The 22,418-nt window shown below is 36.6% G+C and overlaps 4 protein-coding genes across 4 annotated transcripts; 3 read left to right on the top strand and 1 right to left on the bottom strand.

The window, feature by feature from the left end:
- The first annotated feature begins 57 nt into the window (after nucleotides 1–57).
- On the top strand, nucleotides 58–6,331 carry LOC135945353 (facilitated trehalose transporter Tret1-2 homolog). The gene is made up of 11 exons (XM_065492984.1): nucleotides 58–323; nucleotides 375–576; nucleotides 756–1,064; nucleotides 1,453–1,794; nucleotides 3,592–3,643; nucleotides 4,030–4,098; nucleotides 4,257–4,487; nucleotides 4,542–4,761; nucleotides 4,842–5,043; nucleotides 5,100–5,408; nucleotides 5,776–6,331. Exons 1-11 carry the CDS (start codon nucleotides 139–141, stop codon nucleotides 6,118–6,120), a joined length of 2,466 nt encoding a protein of 821 aa, XP_065349056.1. The 5' UTR covers nucleotides 58–138; the 3' UTR covers nucleotides 6,121–6,331.
- Nucleotides 6,332–6,955: 624 nt separating this feature from the next.
- LOC135946602 (CD209 antigen-like protein 2) lies at nucleotides 6,956–8,503 on the top strand. The gene is made up of 8 exons (XM_065494891.1): nucleotides 6,956–7,088; nucleotides 7,183–7,217; nucleotides 7,303–7,524; nucleotides 7,576–7,645; nucleotides 7,698–7,728; nucleotides 7,791–7,855; nucleotides 7,920–8,019; nucleotides 8,136–8,503. Exons 1-8 carry the CDS (start codon nucleotides 6,987–6,989, stop codon nucleotides 8,381–8,383), a joined length of 873 nt encoding a protein of 290 aa, XP_065350963.1. The 5' UTR covers nucleotides 6,956–6,986; the 3' UTR covers nucleotides 8,384–8,503.
- Nucleotides 8,504–9,758: 1,255 nt separating this feature from the next.
- Nucleotides 9,759–15,870, top strand: LOC135946597 (facilitated trehalose transporter Tret1-like). The gene is made up of 7 exons (XM_065494883.1): nucleotides 9,759–9,953; nucleotides 12,426–12,612; nucleotides 12,916–13,200; nucleotides 14,019–14,286; nucleotides 14,460–14,864; nucleotides 14,956–15,153; nucleotides 15,220–15,870. The coding sequence occupies exons 2-7, from the start codon at nucleotides 12,483–12,485 to the stop codon at nucleotides 15,452–15,454; spliced, it is 1,521 nt and encodes a 506-aa protein (XP_065350955.1). The 5' UTR covers nucleotides 9,759–9,953; nucleotides 12,426–12,482; the 3' UTR covers nucleotides 15,455–15,870.
- LOC135946594 (uncharacterized) lies at nucleotides 15,568–20,988 on the bottom strand. Its single transcript, XM_065494881.1, has 11 exons — nucleotides 20,843–20,988; nucleotides 18,979–19,039; nucleotides 18,532–18,922; nucleotides 18,260–18,431; nucleotides 18,142–18,207; nucleotides 18,023–18,091; nucleotides 17,874–17,949; nucleotides 17,608–17,817; nucleotides 17,217–17,362; nucleotides 16,797–17,164; nucleotides 15,568–16,690 (listed from the first exon to the last, which is right to left on the bottom strand). The coding sequence occupies exons 1-11, from the start codon at nucleotides 20,933–20,935 to the stop codon at nucleotides 16,675–16,677; spliced, it is 1,668 nt and encodes a 555-aa protein (XP_065350953.1). The 5' UTR covers nucleotides 20,936–20,988; the 3' UTR covers nucleotides 15,568–16,674.
- Between the last annotated feature and the right edge of the window lie 1,430 nt (nucleotides 20,989–22,418).

The following is a 22,418-nucleotide window of genomic DNA, read 5'->3' as shown; positions in this document are numbered from 1 at the left end:
GGAAGGAAATACACCATGCTCTTTATCTCAATACCTTTCATAATAGGCAACTAACGTTAATAGCCTCTTGATTGATCTTTTTGAATAAATTGTCCTGTTTAAGGTTGGACTTTCATTATCTGGCCAGCAGCGGTTGAAATGCTGATCGTGGGGCGCTTCATTGTAGGCTTCTGCGGCGGCCTGTTCTGCGTGGCTGCTCCGATGTACATTGCCGAGATTTCGGACACCAAAATCCGCGGTTTGCTCAGTTCTTTCTTTGAGCTCTTGATCTGCGTTGGTATTCTCTTCAGTTACGTCATCGGTGCTTTTGTTCCAGTCTTTTGGTAAGAAAATTTTAATTAACAAAATTTGTTAAAAAATAATTTGATTTAAAGGTTTTCAATAGTATGCGCGGTTATACCAGTTTTGTTCGCTGCTTGCTTCTTCTGGATGCCTGAGACGCCACAGTACCTTCTGAGAAGTGAAAAGGTCGACGAGGCCAGAAAATCGCTGCAGTGGTTTCGCGGACCCTATTGTGATATCAAGAATGAGCTTGAAGACATGAAGAATGATGGGGAGGAGGAAAAGAAAAATAAGGTCAAAATAGAGCACAATTTGCGTGTTTTTAAATATAAATTTATCCAACTGAATATAGTGGAAATTAAATATTTCCGTGGGTTATTAAGTTATTTTGTATAAAGATATTTTTAATTGCACGTAAAATTGAAAACTTTTGGCTCTCAAAACAACGTTAGAATAAAACCAAAATTCTCTAGATTTCATTCATCGCCATGTTCCGCGACCGGCTAGCCTTGAAGGGAATTCTAATTGTGTTTGGTGTTTTCTTCATGCAACAACTGTGTGGCTACAGCGCCGTCCTATTCTATGCCAACAGCATCTTTGAGAGCGCTGGCTCCACTCTCGATCCCAACATCAACAGCATCATTGTCGCAGCCGTGCAGGTTGCAGCCACCATTCCTGCATCACTGGTCGTCGACCGATTGGGAAGAAAAGTACTCTTGCTCATTTCGGCGGTCGCAATGGGCATCCTCATTGTTATCCTTGGCTTCTACTTCTTTTATCAGGTACTCAGGCTAATTACAAATAATTTTGGACAACTCAACTGTCTCTCTAAATGAGGTTCATTTTAAATATTAAACTGAATATATTTTTTTAGAGAATATAAGATTTAAAAAACAAAATGGGTAAGCGTTTTGATCGAAGATTATATTATAAATTATTTCATTGAAGAAATCATATGACACATACATAGATTCATTTATAAATGTATTATTTTTAATTTTTATTTTATGAAAAGTTTGAACAATTTCAGGTATTGTTTTTCCAAAATTAAATATAACAATTAAATTTTGTTCCTCATGTAATTTGACATTTTCGTCTCATGCTAAAACTAATTTCACAGACGATATAACAGAAGATTGAATTGATTTTACAAAATGCAACGTTTTTCAGGTACAGCTCGTAAGCCAAGGATGGCTTCCGGTAACCTTGTTGGTGCTGTACGTAATTTTCTACTCATTTGGTGCCGGCCCCGTTGCGTGGGTGGTCACCGCCGAGATCTTCGCGCCGCAGGTGAAAGGGCCTGCCAGCGCGATCGGTGCCACTTCAAACTGGCTGCTCGCCTTCCTAGTCACGCTGTTCTACGCAGATATGGTGGCTGCCCTGAATAATAACACCACTTTTTGGATTTTCGGTGGCTGCTGCTTCTTGGGGGCAGCCTTTATCCTTTTCGCTCTTCCCGAGACAAAGGGAAAAACAACTGCACAAATTCTTAAAGAACTCAGAGGAAAAGATTAGGACGTTTTAATTTATATGTAATATAGTTGTTTGCAATTTGGCATTGTTGCAAAAAATCCATCACTCCTCGAAGGATCATTGAATAAAATGAATTATGTACAAATATGTATCTATAATCTCTCAAGTAATGGAGTTGACTTACATGATTAAATAGCTTGCTCTCTACAATAAAGATACAATTCACGTTTTTAATTTATTTTCTAGATTCATTTTTTCTTATACATTTGGATCAAATGAAGAAAAGGAAATTTCATATAATCTTGAAAGCGGTCTTACCTTCTGGTTGAGTCACCTAATAAATTTGAATGCAGACTATACGTATTTATTCAATTAACCACAACAACACTAAATATTAACACTACCCACCGAAATATAATATTTATAGTCATGAAACAAATGAAATATGCCGTCCTGGTCCCGGCAAAATTGCGCAACGCTCAACAAACACCCAAATTTACATTGTCGAATTGATTGTTGACCTTTTGTTGCAATAAGGAAATTCTCGTTTGGTTGTTGAAAGTTACGCAATTTTGCCGGGACCAGGACGATGCGCATTAATAACCATTTTGTGCTTGTAACAATCTGCTGTCAAACTATTTTCGACTCATATTCTATGCTGAAAAATTCATGATAAATTATTTGATACAAATTTGACAGAACATCATTTGTGAATAAAGACGTTTTGCTCAGTAAAAATCCAACCATTTTTTTTCTTATCATGTTATGTAAAATACAATAGGGACACCTCCATAAGGACCTTTATTTTATTCTGGGAAGTATCTTTTGTATATAAAATTTACTATTCCTATGATAGTATAGTTATTTTTTTATTAAAACTCATTTAGATTATTGTATAAATTCACAAGAGCAGGATCGCATGATTTCGTTATGATTGCCGTTCGATTACGTAAAAGGAAAACACTTTACATTATCTCTCTCTCGTTTCAAGTTAAACTTGATGGTGTTTCTCGCCATAAAAGACAATTTGTTGGTCTTTATATGCACAATATTCTTTGGAGGTTAAGTAATCATAAAATTTTATCTTAAAATCTCTTACAGATTACTCATTGTCGTAGAGGCGGATATGTTTTACTCCAAACAGGAATTTGAAAATGATGCTTCGCAATAACAACGTTACTATAATTGTTTAGTAAATGGTTGTCCTACTCATAAGACAAATTAAGAAATTATTCATATAGCCTACGATGTTGGATATAGTGTTTTATTGAGAAAAATTGAAAACAGACTACAGTGTTTTAGTTTGATGCGCTGATTTTGCAGAAAAATATATTATCTAAAAGGGACGTTTGCTTTGATTTGGTGGGCGGTATGATTTTTGGAGTAAAGTGAGCTAAGTTTTTTTACAAGCACAGCATTTAATCAAAATTTTATCTGCGGGGAAAGTGGTTGACCGCAAGGGTGGCTTCCGCGCCACTGACACATCTGACTATTTTGATATTTCGTAAAGCGTAGTTCCTACAGACTGGTATGAGTTTGCACAGAATAACTATGTCTTTCTGGTTGAAGACCAAAGTGAATTGAATGTATAAAAGCATTTTAAATAAAATCATATTTTTTTTCATGACATACTGATCAAATATGACTAATTGTAAGAAATTGCTAAATTGCCATTTCCATTTAATTAATCGAAAATCATTTAATCAGTTCGGCGTGAAAATTCATTGAAGATATTTTTTACCCGCTTTTACGGGAGTGGATTGATTATTTCAAGTGATTTTGATAATAAAGCGTATCGGTTGAGAGCAGACGGACCATAGAAAAATTCCCAAATAGCCAGTTGGGCAAAACGCGAACCTTCCACTGCACGCACTAGCCTGCATTAAAAGTAAGTGAATGATTTCAATAGCGGTGTGAATTATTAAAAGAGTTCTCAAGTAGTGCTGGAGATTCAATCGCTTTAGAACGGCATTTTAATACCCGTGAAGAGAAATGCAGTCTTTTGTAATAACAGATAAAGTCTAAAACTATCCCTAGCATTTTGTTACTTGCATTCCAGATTTTCTTATAATTTAATTGCGCTGATAAAACCTGATTTTACCAATAGTTAAGAACAATTTTTGTGCTTAACTGGTCCAAAAACATCAGATCAATAGTTTTTTGGTTATAAAACAGACATTTTTAAAACAAAATTCTTCCGAAATATTTCTTAAATTCCAATACGCTGAGAGCAAAGTTTTAAGTGACAATTTTTAAAAACAATTTATTTCGTAGTGGATAAAGGAGAGGTAAGCGCGAACACAAATGGCAGTACCAAGACTCAGTACATCGCCGCTCTTGCAGGTAACTTTCGTAAATTTCATCTGTACACAAATTTAGATTTACAAAAGATACGAATGGCTTCAAGTAAGAAAGCCACTTAAGTGAGATTTTTTGCTAAAATTATGAAACAAATTGCATGATTTATATTTTGAAAAAATCTGTGTCTGCGTGCATTAAAGCGACGCTGGGCGCGATGGCGTTGGGCACGGTTCTCGGATGGTCATCGCCTGCACAAACCCCAATTCTTACTGGTGAAGTCTTCAGCTTTACTGTCAGCACGTCCGAGTTTTCTTGGGTTGGCTCCGTCGTAAATCTGGGCGCTGCCGTATCCTGCCTGCCAACCGGCTTTCTCGTCGATTGGATCGGAAGAAAATACACCATGCTTTTCATCTCCATACCTTTCGTCATAGGTAATCTCTGACAATTCTTGTGAACAAAAAATATTAATTGAAAATTGTCAACAGGTTGGGCGTTTATTATCTGGCCAGCGGCGGTCGAAATGCTGATCGTGGGACGGTTCATCGCAGGCTTCTGCGGTGGCCTCTTCTGTGTGGCTTCTCCGATGTACATCGCCGAGATCTCTGACACTAAGATCCGTGGATTGCTCAGTTCTTTCTTCCAGCTTTTAGTTGTTATTGGAATCCTCTTCAGCTACATAATTGGTGCCTTTGTTCCCGTTTTTTGGTAAGAATATTTAATTTTTATCAAAATAAATTCGAACTATTTAATTTTCACTACAGTAAAATCTAACCCGAACGTATTAGGTTATCCTTAATATGCGCAATCGTGCCCATTGCGTTCGCTGCTTGTTTCTTCTGGATGCCTGAAACACCTCAATACCTGTTGAGGAGAGGAAAGGTCGATGAGGCTACAAAATCGTTGCAGTGGTTCCGTGGCGCTCACTGCGATATAAAGAACGAGCTTGAAGACATGAAGAACGCAGAGGAGCAGGAAAGGAACAACAAGGTGAAAAGCGTTATTTTCAAATTAAAATCAATGATTATTTTGTTTTTAAATCACAGATTTCGTTTTTTGCAATGTTCGGCGACCGTCTCGCCTTGAAGGGAATTTTAATTTTGTTCGGTGTTTTCTTCCTGCAACAATTGTCGGGCATCAATGCGGTGCTGTTCTACGCCAACAGCATATTTGAAAGCGCCGGCTCCACCCTCGACCCCAACATCAACAGCATCATTATTGGCGCCGTACAAGTTGCAGCCACCGTCCCCGCCTCATTGGTTGTCGACCGTTTGGGAAGAAAACTGCTTTTGCTTGTTTCCGCGGTAGCAATGGGTGTATTCATCGTCATCCTCGGCTTTTACTTCTTTTATCAGGTTAGATTGAATATTTTTGGACCCTTCTTTCCATGGTTTATAATTGGCTACTTAGATTGTTTATTTTTATTTCATCTAAGTTTTGAAAATTTTTTGTTTTTGGTACCAGGCACGAAAACTGACCCAAAATGAATTTTATTCGAGCGCATTTAAAAGATGTATGAAGTATAAGTGGATTTTTGCAAAGAATTAAATAAAAAATACAAAAAAGAATCTAAAAAATTATTGCAGCAATTTCTCGATAATTTTGGAAATCCTTAAAAAGGTTTTGTAATTATCTAAGACAATTTATTCTCTTAAAATGGTATAAAATATTTAGAGTTCAATTCAGTTCATTTTTAAATAAAAATAAATATTTTTCTTTCAGAATGAACTAGTGGAGCAAGGATGGCTGCCAGTAACTTTGCTGGTGCTTTACATTATTTTCTTCTCGTTCGGCGCTGGTCCCGTCGTGTGGGTGGTGGCCGCTGAGATCTTCGCGCCGCAGGTGAAAGGGCCTGCCAGCGCGATCGGCGCCACTTCGAACTGGCTGCTTGCCTTCCTGGTCACGCTGTTCTACGCAGATATGGTGGCTGCCCTGAATAATTACACCACCTTTTGGATTTTCGGTGGCTGCTGCTTCTTGGGGGCTGCTTTTGTCCTCTTCGTTCTGCCCGAGACCAAGGGCAAAACCAACGAGCAAATCCTCAAGGAACTCGGAGCCAAGGACTAACTTATCGCTATAAATTGTGTTGTGACGTAAGACTGCATATCACATGTGTTGAAATGATTAAAATTCTTAAGTGGAGTTCAACAGTAATATCAATGCCACCTCACAATGTGCACCTTGAAAATGTTCCGATGTTAATTTTCCTGTTATAAATAGATAAATCACTTATTTTACTCGAGCAATTAAAATGCAATTGAAATTGCTTTATGATAAGTATCATGATCTGTTTGATTCTACTGTTGTTTTGACCATTGAGCTTATCGCTTAAGCGCGAAATGAATCAAAGAGACAAATATCAATGATTGCCCTTTACCTAGTTTGTCAGCCAGCTGAGAAGTGTGTGAGACATACGTCCCCGCTGCACAAAAATAGTCACTTGATACACAATTTTAAGGTTTCTTTCATCAAAGGAATAAATAATAAATTTTCAAAAATCCTTTAGTTAAATATGTTATCAAGCTAGATCGCTGCAGACAGATGATGAATAAACAGCAACAATGATAGATAAACTCAACTATAGTTGTATAATCAGCTCTGAAGCTGCCCCTTTTTTCAACTTTGCATCATAGGAACGCACATAAGTTGTTAAAAACTTATCTGCACAACTCGTATTCTAAGTGTGTAGTCTTGCAAAAATAATAAAAATAAAATTTTCTTCTATTTCGTTAAAATTCTTAAAGAAGACAAGGTTATTTTCCATGCTAATGATATGAGTTTTTAATATTATTGTGTGCTGCCAATGACTCCTTTGTGTTGGGTCACACTTCGGGTTCGTGACTTTGCTCTATCTCGCTCGCGGTGAGAAAGGTCAGCGTTGCTGTAGTGCCGCGTTCAATAAGAAACACTCAGCGCGTCAGTTGCGCAAAAACATGGCTCCAAATCAGGCTCTTTTCCTCGTCGTCGCACTTATGCTTCACTGGTGTCGTTATGCCGGCGCCGAGAATGCTGCGTTACAATCGAAAAACATTCAGGTAAATAGGCTTTCTGAGTTCAAGAATTATTCCATTTGTTTTTTTATTAATTATTTTCTGGAATTGCGTGCTAAACAAATTTATTTATTTGCAGGCTACCGACAGTGCAGCCATTCCAGATAACTCGAGGTGACGTGTACCTTATTATTTAAGGGTGTTAACTAATTGATCCAGCGAGGGTTGATTTGATTTCCAAAAATTAATTTTGTAACAGTGCAACTTGCGAACAGAAATTGGCCACCTTGCAAACAGAACTGAACTGCGCACGAGAAAAGGTCGTGGATCTACAATTGCTGATTAGCGTGACGCAAAGTTTTAAGGAGGAAAACTCCAGGTTGACAGGAATTAACCAAGAATACCAACTCGCATTGTGCGAGCAAAAGTTACGAGCCTGCGAAATGGAGAAGCAGTTGCACAATGAGAACTGCAATTTGAGGTGCGTCATTTGTTTAAACTGCTGGATAAATAGATAATTGCTTCCCCAAAGGATTGAACAAATCTTCAGCAACTTCACCTCAAGGCTGACGAAAAAATGCGTTGAGGAGGAAGAGCAGGATGTAAAATTTTAAATGTCTGAAAGATTTTTAATAATTGAAGTTGATTTTACAGCTGCACCAGCGGTGTTCAGCGATTAGGAAAGGTGAATTTGATTTCAATTAAATGGATTTATTGCGTTGTATGTTATTGGAAACTGGTGTTTAGAGCCGGACGGAATCGTTTTAGAAATCAACACGCTTAGTGGTTGCTACTTCATCAGTTTAAAGAAGGTCGTTTAATCAGAGGTACCGCATCTAATGTACAAATTTAAAAATTCGTTTGGTAACTTGCCAGGAGAACTGGTTCACGGCTGTGCGGGCGTGCAGATCTCTGGGAATGCAGCTAGCCACTATCGAGACTGCCGAAGAAAATTACCATCTTGTCAAAGCACTAGGTTTGATGCACCACAATCACGTGGCTCTTATTTCATTTATTCTAGAAACATATTTTTAAACCTTATTAATTTGACCGTGCAATGTTTATTTGAAGTTAATTTTATATGGGTTGTAGGAAAGGTGACCATCATTGACAATTTCTGGCTTTCGGCAACTCGCCTTGGTGCTGAAGACGGAGCCTTTTATTGGTCGACGACTGGTCAGCGCCTTGAATTCGCTTCTTGGAACAAAAAGGAGCCGAACAATGCAAAGGGCAACGAGTCATGCGTTCAGTTTTCAGACCTCAAGGGCAATATTGGGTGGAATGATGAGGACTGCTTTGTCCATTCCAATTATATTTGCGAGCTAGTTAGCAGAACTTAACACTATCACTGCACTTTGTTACTGATCACATCACCAAGGAAATTTAAAAAAAAATTGCTGATATCTTAAATATATTTTATTTCAGAAGAATTAAGAAAAGAGAAACTTCTCACGAATAAATATACTTGGGTACGTTGATATTGAACGGCCCACTTGCCAAAAACGGGATTCTATATAGCCCTGCTCCCTGCCCTGAGTAAGCTTTCACGGAAATCCCCAAGCGTAAAAATACTAGTCGTTTATTGTTTAGGCCAATAAAGGCAGCCAAAACGTTTCTAAAAAAGCTAAAAATAGCTGGCTAATTGTTGTGAAAATTAATTAAAGATTATATCGCGTTCTGGGATGTTAATTCAAATACTTACATAGTATATCGAATGCTGTTCATTATCTTATATAGGTGAATATATAAATAAAACATTACACTGTCAGTGATTAAAAATCAGGATAGAATCTGCCAGGAAAGTTATTAATTTCAAAATTTAATTTATACAGCAAAATTAAAAAAAACGCTAATTCTATTTGATTTTACTTTCGTTCATTTAAATGGGCTTTTTATTAAATAAATGACATTTTCATAGGAACATTTGTTTGAATATTTGTATCATCAAAAGCTTCAATACATTATTATTGGTTTCATTTCGCTGCAGTCATTAACCTTTCAAAATGATTTAGTTAATCATTTTTATCTTGTTATCTTGATATATCGTGAATTAAACAAGTAAATATACAAAATTGTTTTAAGACAATAAATTTTCATAAAAAATATTTTGAATTCAACTTTGAAAATGTAAACGAGCAATTGGTCTAATCGCACGACGTTACATTTTCTCTCAAACAAGAATAGCGAGCAAATAAAATACTTAAAGATCTTCACGTCATACTTTATGCGAAAAATAAATAAATTAAATACTTGTTCCTTTTCAGAATCGTTCGTAGTTGTTGGGTGAAACGCTTGATGACGTTGTGATAAATTTGGTTTCAATAATAGCTTCCTCCTTAAGGCCGGATAATCAGTTAAGGGCTAACATGAATTTCAAAATGGAAATTCCCATTTCAAATGCGAGTTCAAAAGAGTCAACAAGTTACAACAAAGCAAAATGAAAATCTTAAGATTCATTTATATCCACTTTTACAGACACAAAATATTGTGTAACAAAAAACATTTTGTAAATTCTTTGTTTTTATTTCTTCCAGCAAGCAAGCTATTTTATACAGAGTGCGTGCGACACAACATATATATGGAATGTTTTTTTTTTAAATTACAAGGCGTATCATCATTTAGTAAACAATGGCGAGATGTTAAATTATTTTCCACATTACTTCCATTTCTCCTTGCCTCCTGGCAGGACGAGGCGGGGAAAAGCCAAGTACATTATTAAGTTGTAGCGTGGAAGTCGAAGGAGGAAAACAGTGCAGTGCTTTGAAAAGGCAAGTGCGGCGGCAGGCACCACACTCGTTATCAGGCCGCGGAGTAGTGCTAGTGGCCATCGCAGGGACAAGACGACTGACTGAGCTGGCTGGCTGCTCGAAATAGCGATTCGAGGGGCGTTCCTGTTCAATATCAGAACACGTAAGTTCCGCTCTATTTGTTAGCCATAAATCGTGTGAATTTAAATTTTGCTGTGGTTTCAAGGAAGGAATTTATACGAAATTTTTTATTCAGAGTGGACAGCCTTATTACCATATCATCCATAATATTTATAAGCCAAAAAATTAGTTAAAAAGTTAGTCTTTCAAATGCACGATTTTAATTTCTTAGAAAGCATATATGAAGGAATGCGGGCTACTCGAAAAATTTGTTCTATTTTTAAATGCGGCAGATGTTTTGGTTCAGCTCTCATCTAGTGATTAATTTTGCATACAGTTAAAAGGTGCTTCTGCAAAAAAATAACGAATAATTTAGAATACCTCAAAAGTAGTGATTTAACTGCCAAATGTGGTGATTAAGTACCGCAGCCACGGAACTAATTGGTTTTCTATTTAATCGTTGGTTTGCTAAAAAATCGGAGACCCCTAGAAACCATAACTACTACTTTGTGAATCTTGGAGAAATCTGATATCTCTTTCTTGCGTTGCTACTTAATAAGAAATCCTATTTTTTGTCGTTTTCAAAAGCCTAATTTTCTTTTTGCTCCTGTTTTTATAAGTGTAACCTAGAAATAACATATTACTCCTTACTATAAACGCAAGTAGATAAAACCCGGCAATGAATAACAAAAAAAAAGGCTGAGGATGTTTACGTGACCGGCGTCATAGTTTCCCTTTCAAACGGACTACGTGCACAGCCTTTCTTTCCTTTGCTTCAATGCAACTAACCGCATAAACGCAACAATAGCAGTCGGGAGTGATAATTGGCGGCCAACACGGATGAGAAAGAATTAGCGAACAAACGTGTCGCGTGCGCGATCAAGAGCCTGACATTGACATTCACTTTGTGTAGCGCCTAATTAAATACCTCGTCAAGAGAGTAAATTTAGCGCGGTTCCTGCGTCGCTAACTCTCTCTCCTTGAAAAGAAAATTAACTGCTATCAATGGGGCGAGACGTGAAAATAGCTTAGTAGGTCTTTGTTAAATTATGTTGGACATTTAGGCGAGCTTCCATCAACCGAAAGAAAAATCAACCGTTAATGGAATGATCAACAAACTTTATTACTGTTATCACAAATTTGTTTTGAACGGAAATGAAATTTAAAAATTATCTCTACTCACTCAAGCTGCTTCCTAAAAAAATCGTTAACTAATTGTCTACTCGTACACCATTGGTTTAACGAACAAATCTATCTGTCTAAATTTTTCTCTAGCAATGTCAACTCAAGAAAGCATCTGTTTTAATTATGCATAGCTGAAAGTTAATTATTTCGACACCCTTAGTGAGTTCTGTGGAATTTTGTTTGTGAAGAAAATTTCAAAATTCAATTAGTTCCGAAAAACATGTTGCTAAGACAAAGGTCAAAATGACGAAAAGGTGATTCGTCAGCAAGAGTAAATTTCAGAACCTGCTTCACGCTCCTTTTATCGAGCATAGCTGGAAAGGTTAGGAACCTCTGAATGAATATTTACGAAGCTGCAAGAGGGCACAGCGTGTTCGGGGAATTCCGTTTGCGAAGACAGGTTTTGCACCAAACAGTCTCACTTGTAACGCAAACAGGAATGAGGATAAAATCAGATAGAAAATACAACAAGAAGGTGTGCGAACAAAAATCCCCGTGATCGTTGAAAGACGTGTTTTGGCGCACAGTCGAAAAGGAAACTTAACAAGGAAACATTTTATATTGACAAGTCAGCCAACGAACGCGTTCGAAAATAAAACGAATATATTATTTCTTAAAAAGGCGTTTCCCAACAACCTACAAAGGAATAGGTACTCCAGTTTGAAAACGTACAAACTCTAGCGCAAACAAAACGTAGAGCAAGAGCAAGGAACACGTGTTTGCGTTTGAACGATTCCAACGCAAATGTTTGAGCAATTTTATCTCTCTGCGGCCTGGAACACATTCCCGGTGTATATAACGAAGCAAATAATAAAAAACAAAGACCGGAGATTTTCATTGCAGGGCAATTAATTTAATGCGTTTTGATGCGAGGACGGAGGAGGAGAAAAAATGGTTAGCAAATAAGTGCTAATCGCTTGCACAGACTTATCAATTTACAGCAACGCTAGACACTGTCATCCGCACGCACCTGCGCTGCAATTGTGAATAGGTCAACGTTGATAGTCTTTCCACTTTTCATTTTTCATGTTGAGCTAAATTGATTTGGTGTAACTAAACATTTAACTTGCAATTAGTTTGGTGTAGAAATAATTCTACACCAAAAATTAAGAGACTTGTTTTTTTTTTTGAAATTGATTCAAACCAATTTTTAATCTCAGTGTACATGTTAGTTTTATTTGTCACACATGTTCCAAAAATTTTCACTACCGCTTCTCCTCCAGACTCGAAGAGCTTGAAAATCTAATTAAAATACTTTTTTATAAAAATAGGGGCTATTGATCCTAAGTTTGGGCAAAATAACTATTTTATTTATAAAATTTCGTTTCAGGTGACAGCCTAGAAAGACGGATTCATAGTTTTTATCAAGAAAAACAACAATACAAGAATGAGCGCAACAGCAAGCACGGCCACGCTGGTTACTGGATCTGTGGACTCGGTGGCAGCCAATCTCAAGGCTGAAGAGGCGGCAGGCCAGAAGCCTCGCAGACTGACCCAGTATATGGCTGCGATATCTGGTATTCATAAGTTTAATAATGTTTTCACAAAGCTTGAAAATAAGATAATTAATTTAACTAGTTCATTTGATAACTGTTTATTCAATATTTTTTAAATAAAAATCCTGATTTTTAATTTTTGATTTGAATAGTTTTGAACGCTATCTCATTTTTTGGATTCAAACTTAACTATTCATTTTAGAAGTAATTTAATGCTTCGTGTGTAGTGGGCTGTTCTTTTCCAAAGTTTTTATTTTGGCACAATTATCATCAAATTAATTAAACCATAAAATTGCAAAATAATCAAATTGTGTGTATTTGCAGCTGGCTTGGGTGCCTTCGCCCTAGGTACAGTCATCGGCTGGTCATCGCCCGCAAGTAGCCATGTCCAGGGAGGCCCGCTGCAGGTAACCCCTTCCGAGTTCGCGTGGGTCGGCTCTTTGCTGACGCTGGGCGCGGCCGCCTCCAACTTCCCAGCCGGATACCTCGTGGACAAGATCGGACGCAAGCAAACCATGTTCTGGACGGCCGTACCCTTCGCCATCGGATGGGCACTCATCCTCTGGGCCTCGTCGGTCAACATGCTCTACGTGGGCAGAGTGATCACAGGTAATATCTTGATCAAAATAGATTTATCAATTTTCGCGACGTGTCTTTTACAAAATATTGAACTATGGTGAACGTTTGTTGTGTAAGTGGGTTTTTTGTTCTTGTAGGAGGATAAATAGGCACATGAAAATAAAAAAAAAACATGGAAACAAAAAGCTTTCGAAAGGAAAATAAACTTATCTTGAAAGAAATTCATGAAGCATGAATATGTTATAACGATACAAAAAAAAAACAGCTAAAAATTAAAGCATTTAACACATTCATATGAGTCGACATAAAAAACGATGCTGTGCTCTAGGCCAGAAACTTTATTCGTTGATTGTTATTAAAAATCCTCTAAAAACGCAATTTTGCATGTTTATTGAGGTCTGTTATATCTAAAAATTATTTAAAGAAGCTATAAACCAACATTCTAAAGTTACGTTTTTTTAATATTAAAATTTTAGGCAGTTGTTTGAATCTACTAAATAATATAACCGCGTTTCTTGTTAATTATTATTATGTTTTCAACGCATCTTAAAATGTTAAATCATTTCGTTTAAATTACAACTGTTTTCTCTTTTAACTTCATTCATATTTTTATTTGAAACGTACGGCCCCAATATCAAATATCATTTTGGAAAAAATAGTTCAGTGTCCAAAAATGATTAGACTATATTGTCACTTATATTATGGGTACACCAGAATACCAGTCAAGATGAAATCAAATTTAATCGCAAAGCCATCTAGGGTGTGGTCAAATGGTTAAATTGTTGCGTGAATTACTGCTATCAGAAACTAGACGTGTAACAATATGATTTTTACCAATATATCAACAGGTTTCTGCGGCGGTGTCTTCTGCGTCGCGTGCAACCTTTACGTGGGTGAGATTGCGGAGAAGGAAATCCGCGGCACGTTGGGCACGCTGTTCCAGCTTAACGTGGTCATCGGCATCGAGTTCACGTATCTTGTCGGCGCCTTTGCCTCGTTCACGGTGCTCAACTCTCTGTGTCTCGCTGTTCCCGTCATCTTTGCCTTTATTTTCTTCTGGATGCCTGAGACGCCGCAATACCTCCTTAAGGCTAGGAAGAGATCCGAAGCTTACAAGTATGTACTCTAAATTAAGAAAGTTAGAAAATCAAGACACTCTTCCCCCTAAAAATGCGTATTCTGAACGGAATTAATCATCCTCGTTGCGTAAAAATATTCCTGTTTTAAGCAACGAGGATGATTGAAAAAAATTAAATTTTAACTTAACTCTATCGTTCATATTACTTTAGCGCCCTCCGATGGTTCCGCGGCGGTGCAGAGTGCGACCTGGAGTTGCGCGAGATGGAGCTGGCGTGCGAGAGCGAACGCGAGCAGTCGACCTCGCTGAAGCAGTCGTTCACGGGCGAGAATGGCAAGGCCGCGCGCGTCGCCCTGCTGGTGTCCATCGGTCTGATGGCGTGCCAGCAGTTGTCCGGTATCAACGCCGTCATCTTCTACACAGAGGATCTCTTTAAGGCTGCTGGCTCCTCACTGGAGGCCCGCTACACCGTCGTCATCGTCGGCGCCGTGCAGATCATCGCAACCGTTGCCGCCCTAATGGTCGTCGACCGGCTCGGCCGACGGGCGCTGATGGGCGCGTCTCAGGCGGTCATGGCCCTGTCCACGCTCCTCCTCGGCGTCTACTTGTACTACAGGTAGAAAATAATTTTCAATTCCTTCTTAATGCTAATTAACTGTTTTTTTTATTTTTTGTTTTTTTTTAATCAAATTGATTGATATTTTCAGGGAGGGTGACGCAAAGAGTGTGGAAGGAATTGGTTGGCTTCCGATTATTTTTGTGTGCCTCTACCTCGTGGCTTTCTCGGTCGGCGCTGGTCCCATTCCTTGGCTCACACTTGGTGAGCTTTTCCCCTCGGAAGTCAAGGGTTTTGCCTCAGCCTTTTCAAGCTGTTTCAACTGGCTCCTCGCTTTCCTGGTAACAAGGTATGACTTTATTTTTGTTAAAAAATATACTTGAATAATATGCCTACATAATTTAAATTTTTTCAGATTTTTCGGAGATCTCGTAAGTGCGATTAACGGCTCAGGTGCATTCTGGCTTTTCACCGCGCTGCTGCTGCTCGGTCTGGCGTTCGTCTACTTCTTCCTTCCTGAGACTCGCGGCAAAAGCCTCGAGCAGATTCAGGCCATGTTGGCCAGACAGCCAGACAGTAGCAACGCGTCGCACTTCTCGCAAAACATTACCTCAAAAGGACAACACAATATTCAAATGGATAAATTCTAACTTGAAGAATTATATCCTTCTGTGATTTAACGACTTTGTAAAAATACTTCATTAAAACAAAATAATTATTGTTTTAACTACTTTAGGTTATATGTTAAGTTAAAACCAAGTACTAGATTTAAAAGTTTGTACATTATTTTTATTCATTGTTTTAACAGAATGCAGAAAAAAGTACAAGCGCCCGATTTTAATGATTGTTTTGTGGAGAAAGGTCATCAAAAGCCTTATGTGCGATATCATATTTCCTTTCAATAAGCGTACCGGATATGGGTAAATTGTGATAAAATTATATATAAATTACCAGTGCGTTTCTTACAATTATTTCAATCTTGATGGCTCTTTCTGGAGGCGAAAAATGTACTTTGAGGCATTGCAAAAGGAAATAAAAGTAAACTGTGTTTGCGGTGATGCAATAATATGGACTTATCTTTTTCCCGAACAAGATTTTCATTCAGAGGCTTTGGGCCATAAGTCTTTAAGCCTGAGACCAGGAACTAGATTAAATATGTAACATTGTTTTTTTACAACTCGCCTACGTGATAACTGCGACATTATTAAAACTAATTTTTAAATTTGGAAGCAAAAGCAGCACCTATACAAAATAAAAAACATTTAATCCTTTGTTATTCAGTTCTAAGATTAAATAAATAGTCTTATATCTTGCAAAATATTATAAAAGAAGATAGTTTTGTTTTATTTTTAATTTAATCGTAGATCAATTTGGTAAATATCAATAAGCTTTTCTCAATCAGTGTAAAGATTTTTAAATTTTACTCGCTTTGGATGTTATGACGGCTTCATTAGAGCTTTTGCGACACCAAATTATTTATTATCATCTAAATAGAGCCACTATCAAAGCACACCATATATACTCCTTGTTATATTCTATTAAAATAGTGTGGCCACGTGTTTCTTTAAAGCATAATATGTATAAAAAAATTATGATTATTGTACACTAAATCGATCTTTAACTTAAAAATCTTAGTGAAATTTTTATAGCGCGGCGGTATCATACGTTATCATTTCCTTTGTTATGTTTCAATAGAATACATTGATTATGCATTATGTTGACATGATTAGTGTAAATGGAGATTCCGGACAGATCCTTCGTGCACTCTGCACCTTTTTTGAGCAAAATTAATTTTTTTTCAAAAGATGATGATTGCCGGTACTTTGGAGCAAATTTCGTGAAGAGTTTCTTCTTTTGAAGTGTGTTGATTTTACACCTCGGCAGTCCTATAGAGTGGATTTAGCAATTAAAATTTTGGAAAATTAAATTCGCTTATTAATAGTAATTAAATAATCATTTAGAAAGCATATAACTGATTTAAAATTTTCTTACTTGCAAAGATCCCTGCACAACAATTCAGCGTGCCTCGGGTAGTAATAAGTAGTTAGATTGTTCATTTTTATTCTCTGGTTCGGATCCGTGAGAGGAAACTTTTCGAGGCATACGTTGTACACTTTGTTGTATTTCAACTGGCACGGGTTTTCCGTCAGATCCTTGTACACGATTTTAATCAGCTTCTCGTTTTCCTCGCATTCTTTTAAGTGGCCACGCTTTTGCAGGAGACCGACAGTTTCATCACTGTGGATCAATATTATCTTGACATTGGGATTTGCGCCTCCCTCTCGTGTGAATTTGGTGATAAACTCTAATCCATGGATGTTCAATTGCTGTTCGTAATCTTCATGGAATATATCGATGACCTGAAAGGTTTGTTGCTAACTCAGATTTAATTTTTAATGTATAAAAACATACCTCGCTTGATGGGAAAACTGTGCAGAGATTTTTATTCAATTCTCCAACGGCATCCTTGAAATTCTTGGTGGTTTTAGAGTAGACCAGCAATATGTTAAGGCTCATTTTACTTCTATTAGTCGTGCTCATCAGTGGTTTAGAAAACGCTTTTAAAATAATTGTAAACTTTATAAGTATACGAATTTTTTAAGACCACAGTGTCTAGGATCGGAAAAATTGCGCATAACTCAAACCAAACGCGATTTTTGTTAAAGAAAAGGGCAACTATCAATTCCGACAGTAAAAATTTGGTTGTCTGTTGAGCGATGCGCAATTTCAGCGCCACCACGACTACACAACAGCTACATAATGTTTTTATTTCTCAATTCAAGTGTGCTTTATTTTCTCTCACCTTGTGGCTCCATCTCATACTTTCTCATCAAAGTCTTCCAAATGAAGGTTCTATTCTTTATCAGGATGAACAATATTCCAATCGACGCCAAGGTGCACACTACCACAAGCAGAATTGCTATTGTACGCATTGCTACTCCAGGCTGATGGAGATCATTATCCGACTTTGGTGGGGCGTTGTATTTGTCTGTAGGACTAGTTGTTACTTTATCTGGAAGGTGCGTCTAATTAATTTTGGAAATTTTTTTCACGTTGCAAAACACTTACAAAAGAATTCAGCGCAACAAATGTTTGTATTATCCTCGGAGCCATACTCACACAAACTATCTCCGCGAACAATTACCTGTAATATAAAAGTATATAACCAGTTTTTAATTAATTTCACATTTATTTTAAGTATAAATGAAAATGCATGCCTTGAAATATACGCCATCTTCCTCGACTGGAACTCTGACAAAGTCACATTCGATGACGGTTGAGTTATCCTGCGTGGAAAAAATGAAACATTAGAAAGTCTGAAATAAAGTAATATTACCTTTGACTCCAATGTGCAATTTATTTCTAGCGAATTTAGTGACTCGCGAACGCCATCTTTCTGCTCCTGAAAATTTTCAAGAGAGTTATTCGTAAATGCAAGTTCAGATGAAATTTACTTCTAGTGACGCTTCGTCGAACACTACCCAATCGATTGTATTCTCATCGCAGACGCATTGATTTGTGTGCGCACTGTTATTCGTCATCGAGATGTAAACTTTTGCATAGGGATCTAATTTAGGTTCAATTCGTCCATTGAATATGGCTGGAACTTTTTGGTCTAGGCTCAATCTGCGGATTTTATGATAAAGTATAAATTACTATAAGAAAGAATTAATGAATTGGCCATAGCATTTCCTAATTTATCGGAATTTCCAAAGAGGAAACTTACCGGAGCGTTTCCTTTTTATAATGCTTGAATGAGAGGTTAGCGTAATTTGTTGCTCCATCAACGTAGAGAGTGGAAGATGACCATTCATTGAAATTTCGGATTCTCGGCGATAAAACCAATTTCAATCCATAGTAGCCCCGTTTGGCCTTGATTTGGAACTGTTCCAATGTGCCAGAACTGGCAGGACTACTTTGATCCGTCCTTAGGGTGTAATATTTCGTAAAGTAACGGTCTTTGTCACGGAATGCGAGATCATCAGGCTCATTTTTCCTGTAAATGGTCACCATCACATTGTAATTTTTGAAATCATCACAGTTGATAAGTGGCCAGACGAGAGAAACGGTGATATGCTGTTTTCCCCATGCAGTTAGAGAGGCATTCACGCGTTTTGCTGTATCAGTCAAACATTAGTAATAGAATATGGAGCACAATTGAATATAAGCTTACGTATATCAGTTGAACTTGAACAGGCTATAGACCGTTCGTTTCTATGTTGATCAAATGACCTCTGAAAAATTCATAAGATTTAAATTAACTATCGTGGAAATATGCTATGGGTGAAAAAGCGATTTAAATATAAAACTATAATACTCGCTCTGAATTTTGTTCATAAAATTTATATAAAACTTTGTGAATCTTCAGAATATTCATTTCACATCATATTCCTTTGCCAAAAAAGTGTCAAATTACTGAAATCTCAAGTAATAGCTTAGTTAGTTTTAGATATTGAGTTGTTAATGTGGTATTGTTACTTTTAAATTAATCAAATTATTTCGTCTTCATTACCAAATCGATGCCAAATAGGGATTTCAAACTGATATTCACTTCATCCATCGGATTATTATGTTAGCGTTGACACTATCCACGTGTTTAATTTTGCAAAGTACCTACTTCCATATTATAGCACATTAAATTATTTCCTTTTAGACTTTGTGAACTCTACATGTATTGAACTTTGCAACAATAATAAACAAATTATTTATACTTTTTAATCTTTTCCACAAGATTTTCAGTATTAATTTGAGCTTTTGATACCTTAAATTTTAAAAATGATTTCAATCTCCAGCTTAAATTTTAATTTTACTTAAAATTTTTTTGCTGTTTATTCTCATCATAGAATGCAGTAAAAATACAGGCACAGTTTGGGCCAAACATTGTCAACACCCAGTTGGAATGGATCCTCAGTATTTAGACGAAATTAGGTGTTTTCCTCAAAATCACAGTAACATTTTGGACAAATTTTTCCTGTTCATACGTTGATGCAATCCCGATAGATGTGGGTTTTGCTATCAATTTATTCACTGTCAGACGCCAAAAGGAAAGATCACGAGAAAAACGACCCACGCTCACCCTTTCGCTTAATGCTACGCATGATTTTTGTAATAAATATTTTCCTGCTGCAGCTTATTGGCTTATCAAAATCTCGTCTCGGTGAACATATTGTCACTTGGGTCGTCTAGGGGATGATGCTTTATTAATTAAAAATTCAATTTTATTATTACATTTATTGATTTTATTTATAAATTTTGGCAAACAAAAAGTTTTATTTGAACTTAATCCACTTTAAAATTTTCGCGTCACATATTTTGTCTAAAGAAGATCTATATATTTAAACTAAACTTATTTTTTAATAAATATTTCTGTAATAAGGGAAGGAACAAAAAGGTTTTAGTTTTTTTCTCGTATTTGTGATTAAGGAAAATTTTTCCCTGTCCACGCTTTGTGTAGAATTTTAATGTTTTAGAAATATTAAATAAAAATTACTTAAAACTGCTCTACCATGCTTTTTTAAATATTATTATTTAAAAATAATCATGTAAGGCAACTTCTTATAGCACTTCCTTCGCGAATGAAACCACAAATTGTGATAGCAATGTTGCCTTGAACTAATGCATATGCGTCTCAAAGCTAGATTTGTTGCGTCAGTGCTTTTAAATGGCAAATATCAATTAAATACAAATCAAAGCGCTTAATTATTTCTTTAAATTCGTAAGGAAAAAGGAATTCATTTTGCTCTGCTTCCGATTATTTTTAACAGCGCATGTGGTCGTCTCTGTAACCCTATGACGTAAGCAATAACAGCTCTCATTTAATCACGTCGTAGCAGTCATCTTTTATCGTTGAGAGCGAGTGATTGAAGGGAAAACACGTTGCTAAAACCGCAAATAAAATTTCACGCAATATTCTTCTCTATCGTCGCAAAACGAAGATAGAAATAGCAAGGCTAAAATTATTTATCTCCGTTTAAAGCTAGGTTATTTCTTAACACCTCTATATTATTAAAATATTGTAATAGGTAAAATATACTCACTGGGCAATTTAAATTGTCAGCAATGACAAGGTTGGTGAAACAGCTCAAAATAGAAATAATAAGTAAAAGGGCAGCGAATGGCATGCCCATCATTGCTGCGTTGGTTCTCGCTCTTTTAGCTCGCGCTCTTCTCTTCTCTTGCCACCGCCGACCAACGGACGAACTGATAAAAAGAGAACCGCACTAGCGCTTGCACGAGGGCACTCTCAGTCAGCGTGAATAGAAAACGCGACGAGATTTAAAAACACCGCGCGATTCAATCGCTGCCTACACTCTTTAAAGACATACGAAAAAAAGTATTAAAAAACTTATTTATTTTATCTTCTGTGTGTGGCTGTAAAGGAATACTTACAAACTAGAAGTCTTCAGTTGAACTTAGATAAATGTAAGGCAATGAAATTTAGAAATAAGGGACGAGGTCGTTATGCATTGAATGAAAAAATTGTATTAGAAGGTGTGAATGTGGATTTTGTCCCTGAATTTTGTTATTTGGGTGTTATGTTTCAAGTATCAGGATTATCCTTTGGTAGGCATGTGGAGAAACGAGCGAGGGCAGCCCTTATGGCAACGTATAGTATTAAAAACTTGCATAAACTTTCCATTGAAACGGCAGTTAAACTCTTTGACCTAAAAGTTTCTCCTACTGCCTCTTATGGCATAGAAGTTATTTGGCCTTATCTTACTATTCATGATTTTGAAACATTAGAGCGAGTCAAAACCCGATATCTAAAGAAAGTGCTGGGGATCTCTAAATACAATAGATCGCGATACGTCTATGAACTGGTGACCAAAGACTTAAACCTTTTTGCTACAGATCTTAAAATGAAATATGATCTCCCTGAAACTGATAATTATAAGAAGTTTGTTAACATAAAGATTATGAATAGACGCTTGATTTGTGATGCATTTTATGAAACTCAAACAATGATGAATGGGAATTGGAGGGTGCCGAATTTTGAAGATAGACATGTATTTACTCGATTTGCATGCCATGGATATCACTATTTGTTCTGTGCAACTCAGATGTACCATTATGAACCTCAGGAGATTTGTAAATGTAGATTTTGTGGAGAACAGTGTGAAAAATACCATATTTTGAAATGTGTAGTAAAAAGAATTAGTTTAAGAACAGCAGCGAAGACTTGTAAGAATTGATTGTATAGGATTAGTGTCGCACGCATATATGCGTTTAATAATAAATTCATTCAATTATTTTATCTTCTCAAAAATATTAAAATATCACTGGTTCGAAATAGACTTATTATTTGGTAATAACGAGAAATTTAATTACAAAATCTGTATTATCATACAGCCATATTATGGTCAAGATCAATTTAATAATGGAGATTACTTTTTAAATTTTTGATTGCTCTTTTTTCTCTTCCTGCATTTTTATCATTGCCATATATGTGTTTATGAAATTTGTTTCCTATTTTTTGACAACTGTGCAGGATAAAATGCTGGAAAATTTTGTTGCAAAAGCAATAAATGATTGATACTGGGTTCAACTTTGTTTACTGTGTTATGGGCCAGCTGGGTTCTGGATATTCCTAACAAATAAACAGGTTAGGCTTAA

This window comes from Cloeon dipterum, chromosome X, assembly GCF_949628265.1.
Source record: "Cloeon dipterum chromosome X, ieCloDipt1.1, whole genome shotgun sequence".
Lineage (NCBI taxonomy): Eukaryota > Metazoa > Arthropoda > Insecta > Ephemeroptera > Baetidae > Cloeon > Cloeon dipterum.
This window is presented reverse-complemented; position numbering and strand designations above follow the sequence as displayed.

Excerpts from the sequence above, each read along its gene's own strand:
- LOC135945353 (XM_065492984.1), top strand. The coding sequence starts at position 139 with ATGCTGATCGTGGGGCGCTTCATTGTAGGCTTCTGCGGCGGCCTGTTC. Across the intron at positions 3,644-4,029 it reads CGCACTAGCCTGCATTAAAA|TGGATAAAGGAGAGGTAAGC; the intron begins GTAAGTGAATGA and ends TTTATTTCGTAG. Across the intron at positions 4,099-4,256 it reads GTACATCGCCGCTCTTGCAG|CGACGCTGGGCGCGATGGCG; the intron begins GTAACTTTCGTA and ends CGTGCATTAAAG.
- LOC135946602 (XM_065494891.1), top strand. The coding sequence starts at position 6,987 with ATGGCTCCAAATCAGGCTCTTTTCCTCGTCGTCGCACTTATGCTTCAC. Across the intron at positions 7,218-7,302 it reads GCCATTCCAGATAACTCGAG|TGCAACTTGCGAACAGAAAT; the intron begins GTGACGTGTACC and ends ATTTTGTAACAG. Across the intron at positions 8,020-8,135 it reads CCATCTTGTCAAAGCACTAG|GAAAGGTGACCATCATTGAC; the intron begins GTTTGATGCACC and ends TATGGGTTGTAG.
- LOC135946594 (XM_065494881.1), bottom strand. The coding sequence starts at position 20,935 with ATGATGGGCATGCCATTCGCTGCCCTTTTACTTATTATTTCTATTTTG. Across the intron at positions 17,818-17,873 it reads TTGTTGCGCTGAATTCTTTT|ATAAAGTAACAACTAGTCCT; the intron begins GTAAGTGTTTTG and ends CGCACCTTCCAG. Across the intron at positions 17,165-17,216 it reads CAGTTTTCCCATCAAGCGAG|GTCATCGATATATTCCATGA; the intron begins GTATGTTTTTAT and ends CAAACCTTTCAG.
- LOC135946597 (XM_065494883.1), top strand. The coding sequence starts at position 12,483 with ATGAGCGCAACAGCAAGCACGGCCACGCTGGTTACTGGATCTGTGGAC. Across the intron at positions 14,287-14,459 it reads AAGAGATCCGAAGCTTACAA|CGCCCTCCGATGGTTCCGCG; the intron begins GTATGTACTCTA and ends ATATTACTTTAG. Across the intron at positions 15,154-15,219 it reads CTCGCTTTCCTGGTAACAAG|ATTTTTCGGAGATCTCGTAA; the intron begins GTATGACTTTAT and ends AAATTTTTTCAG.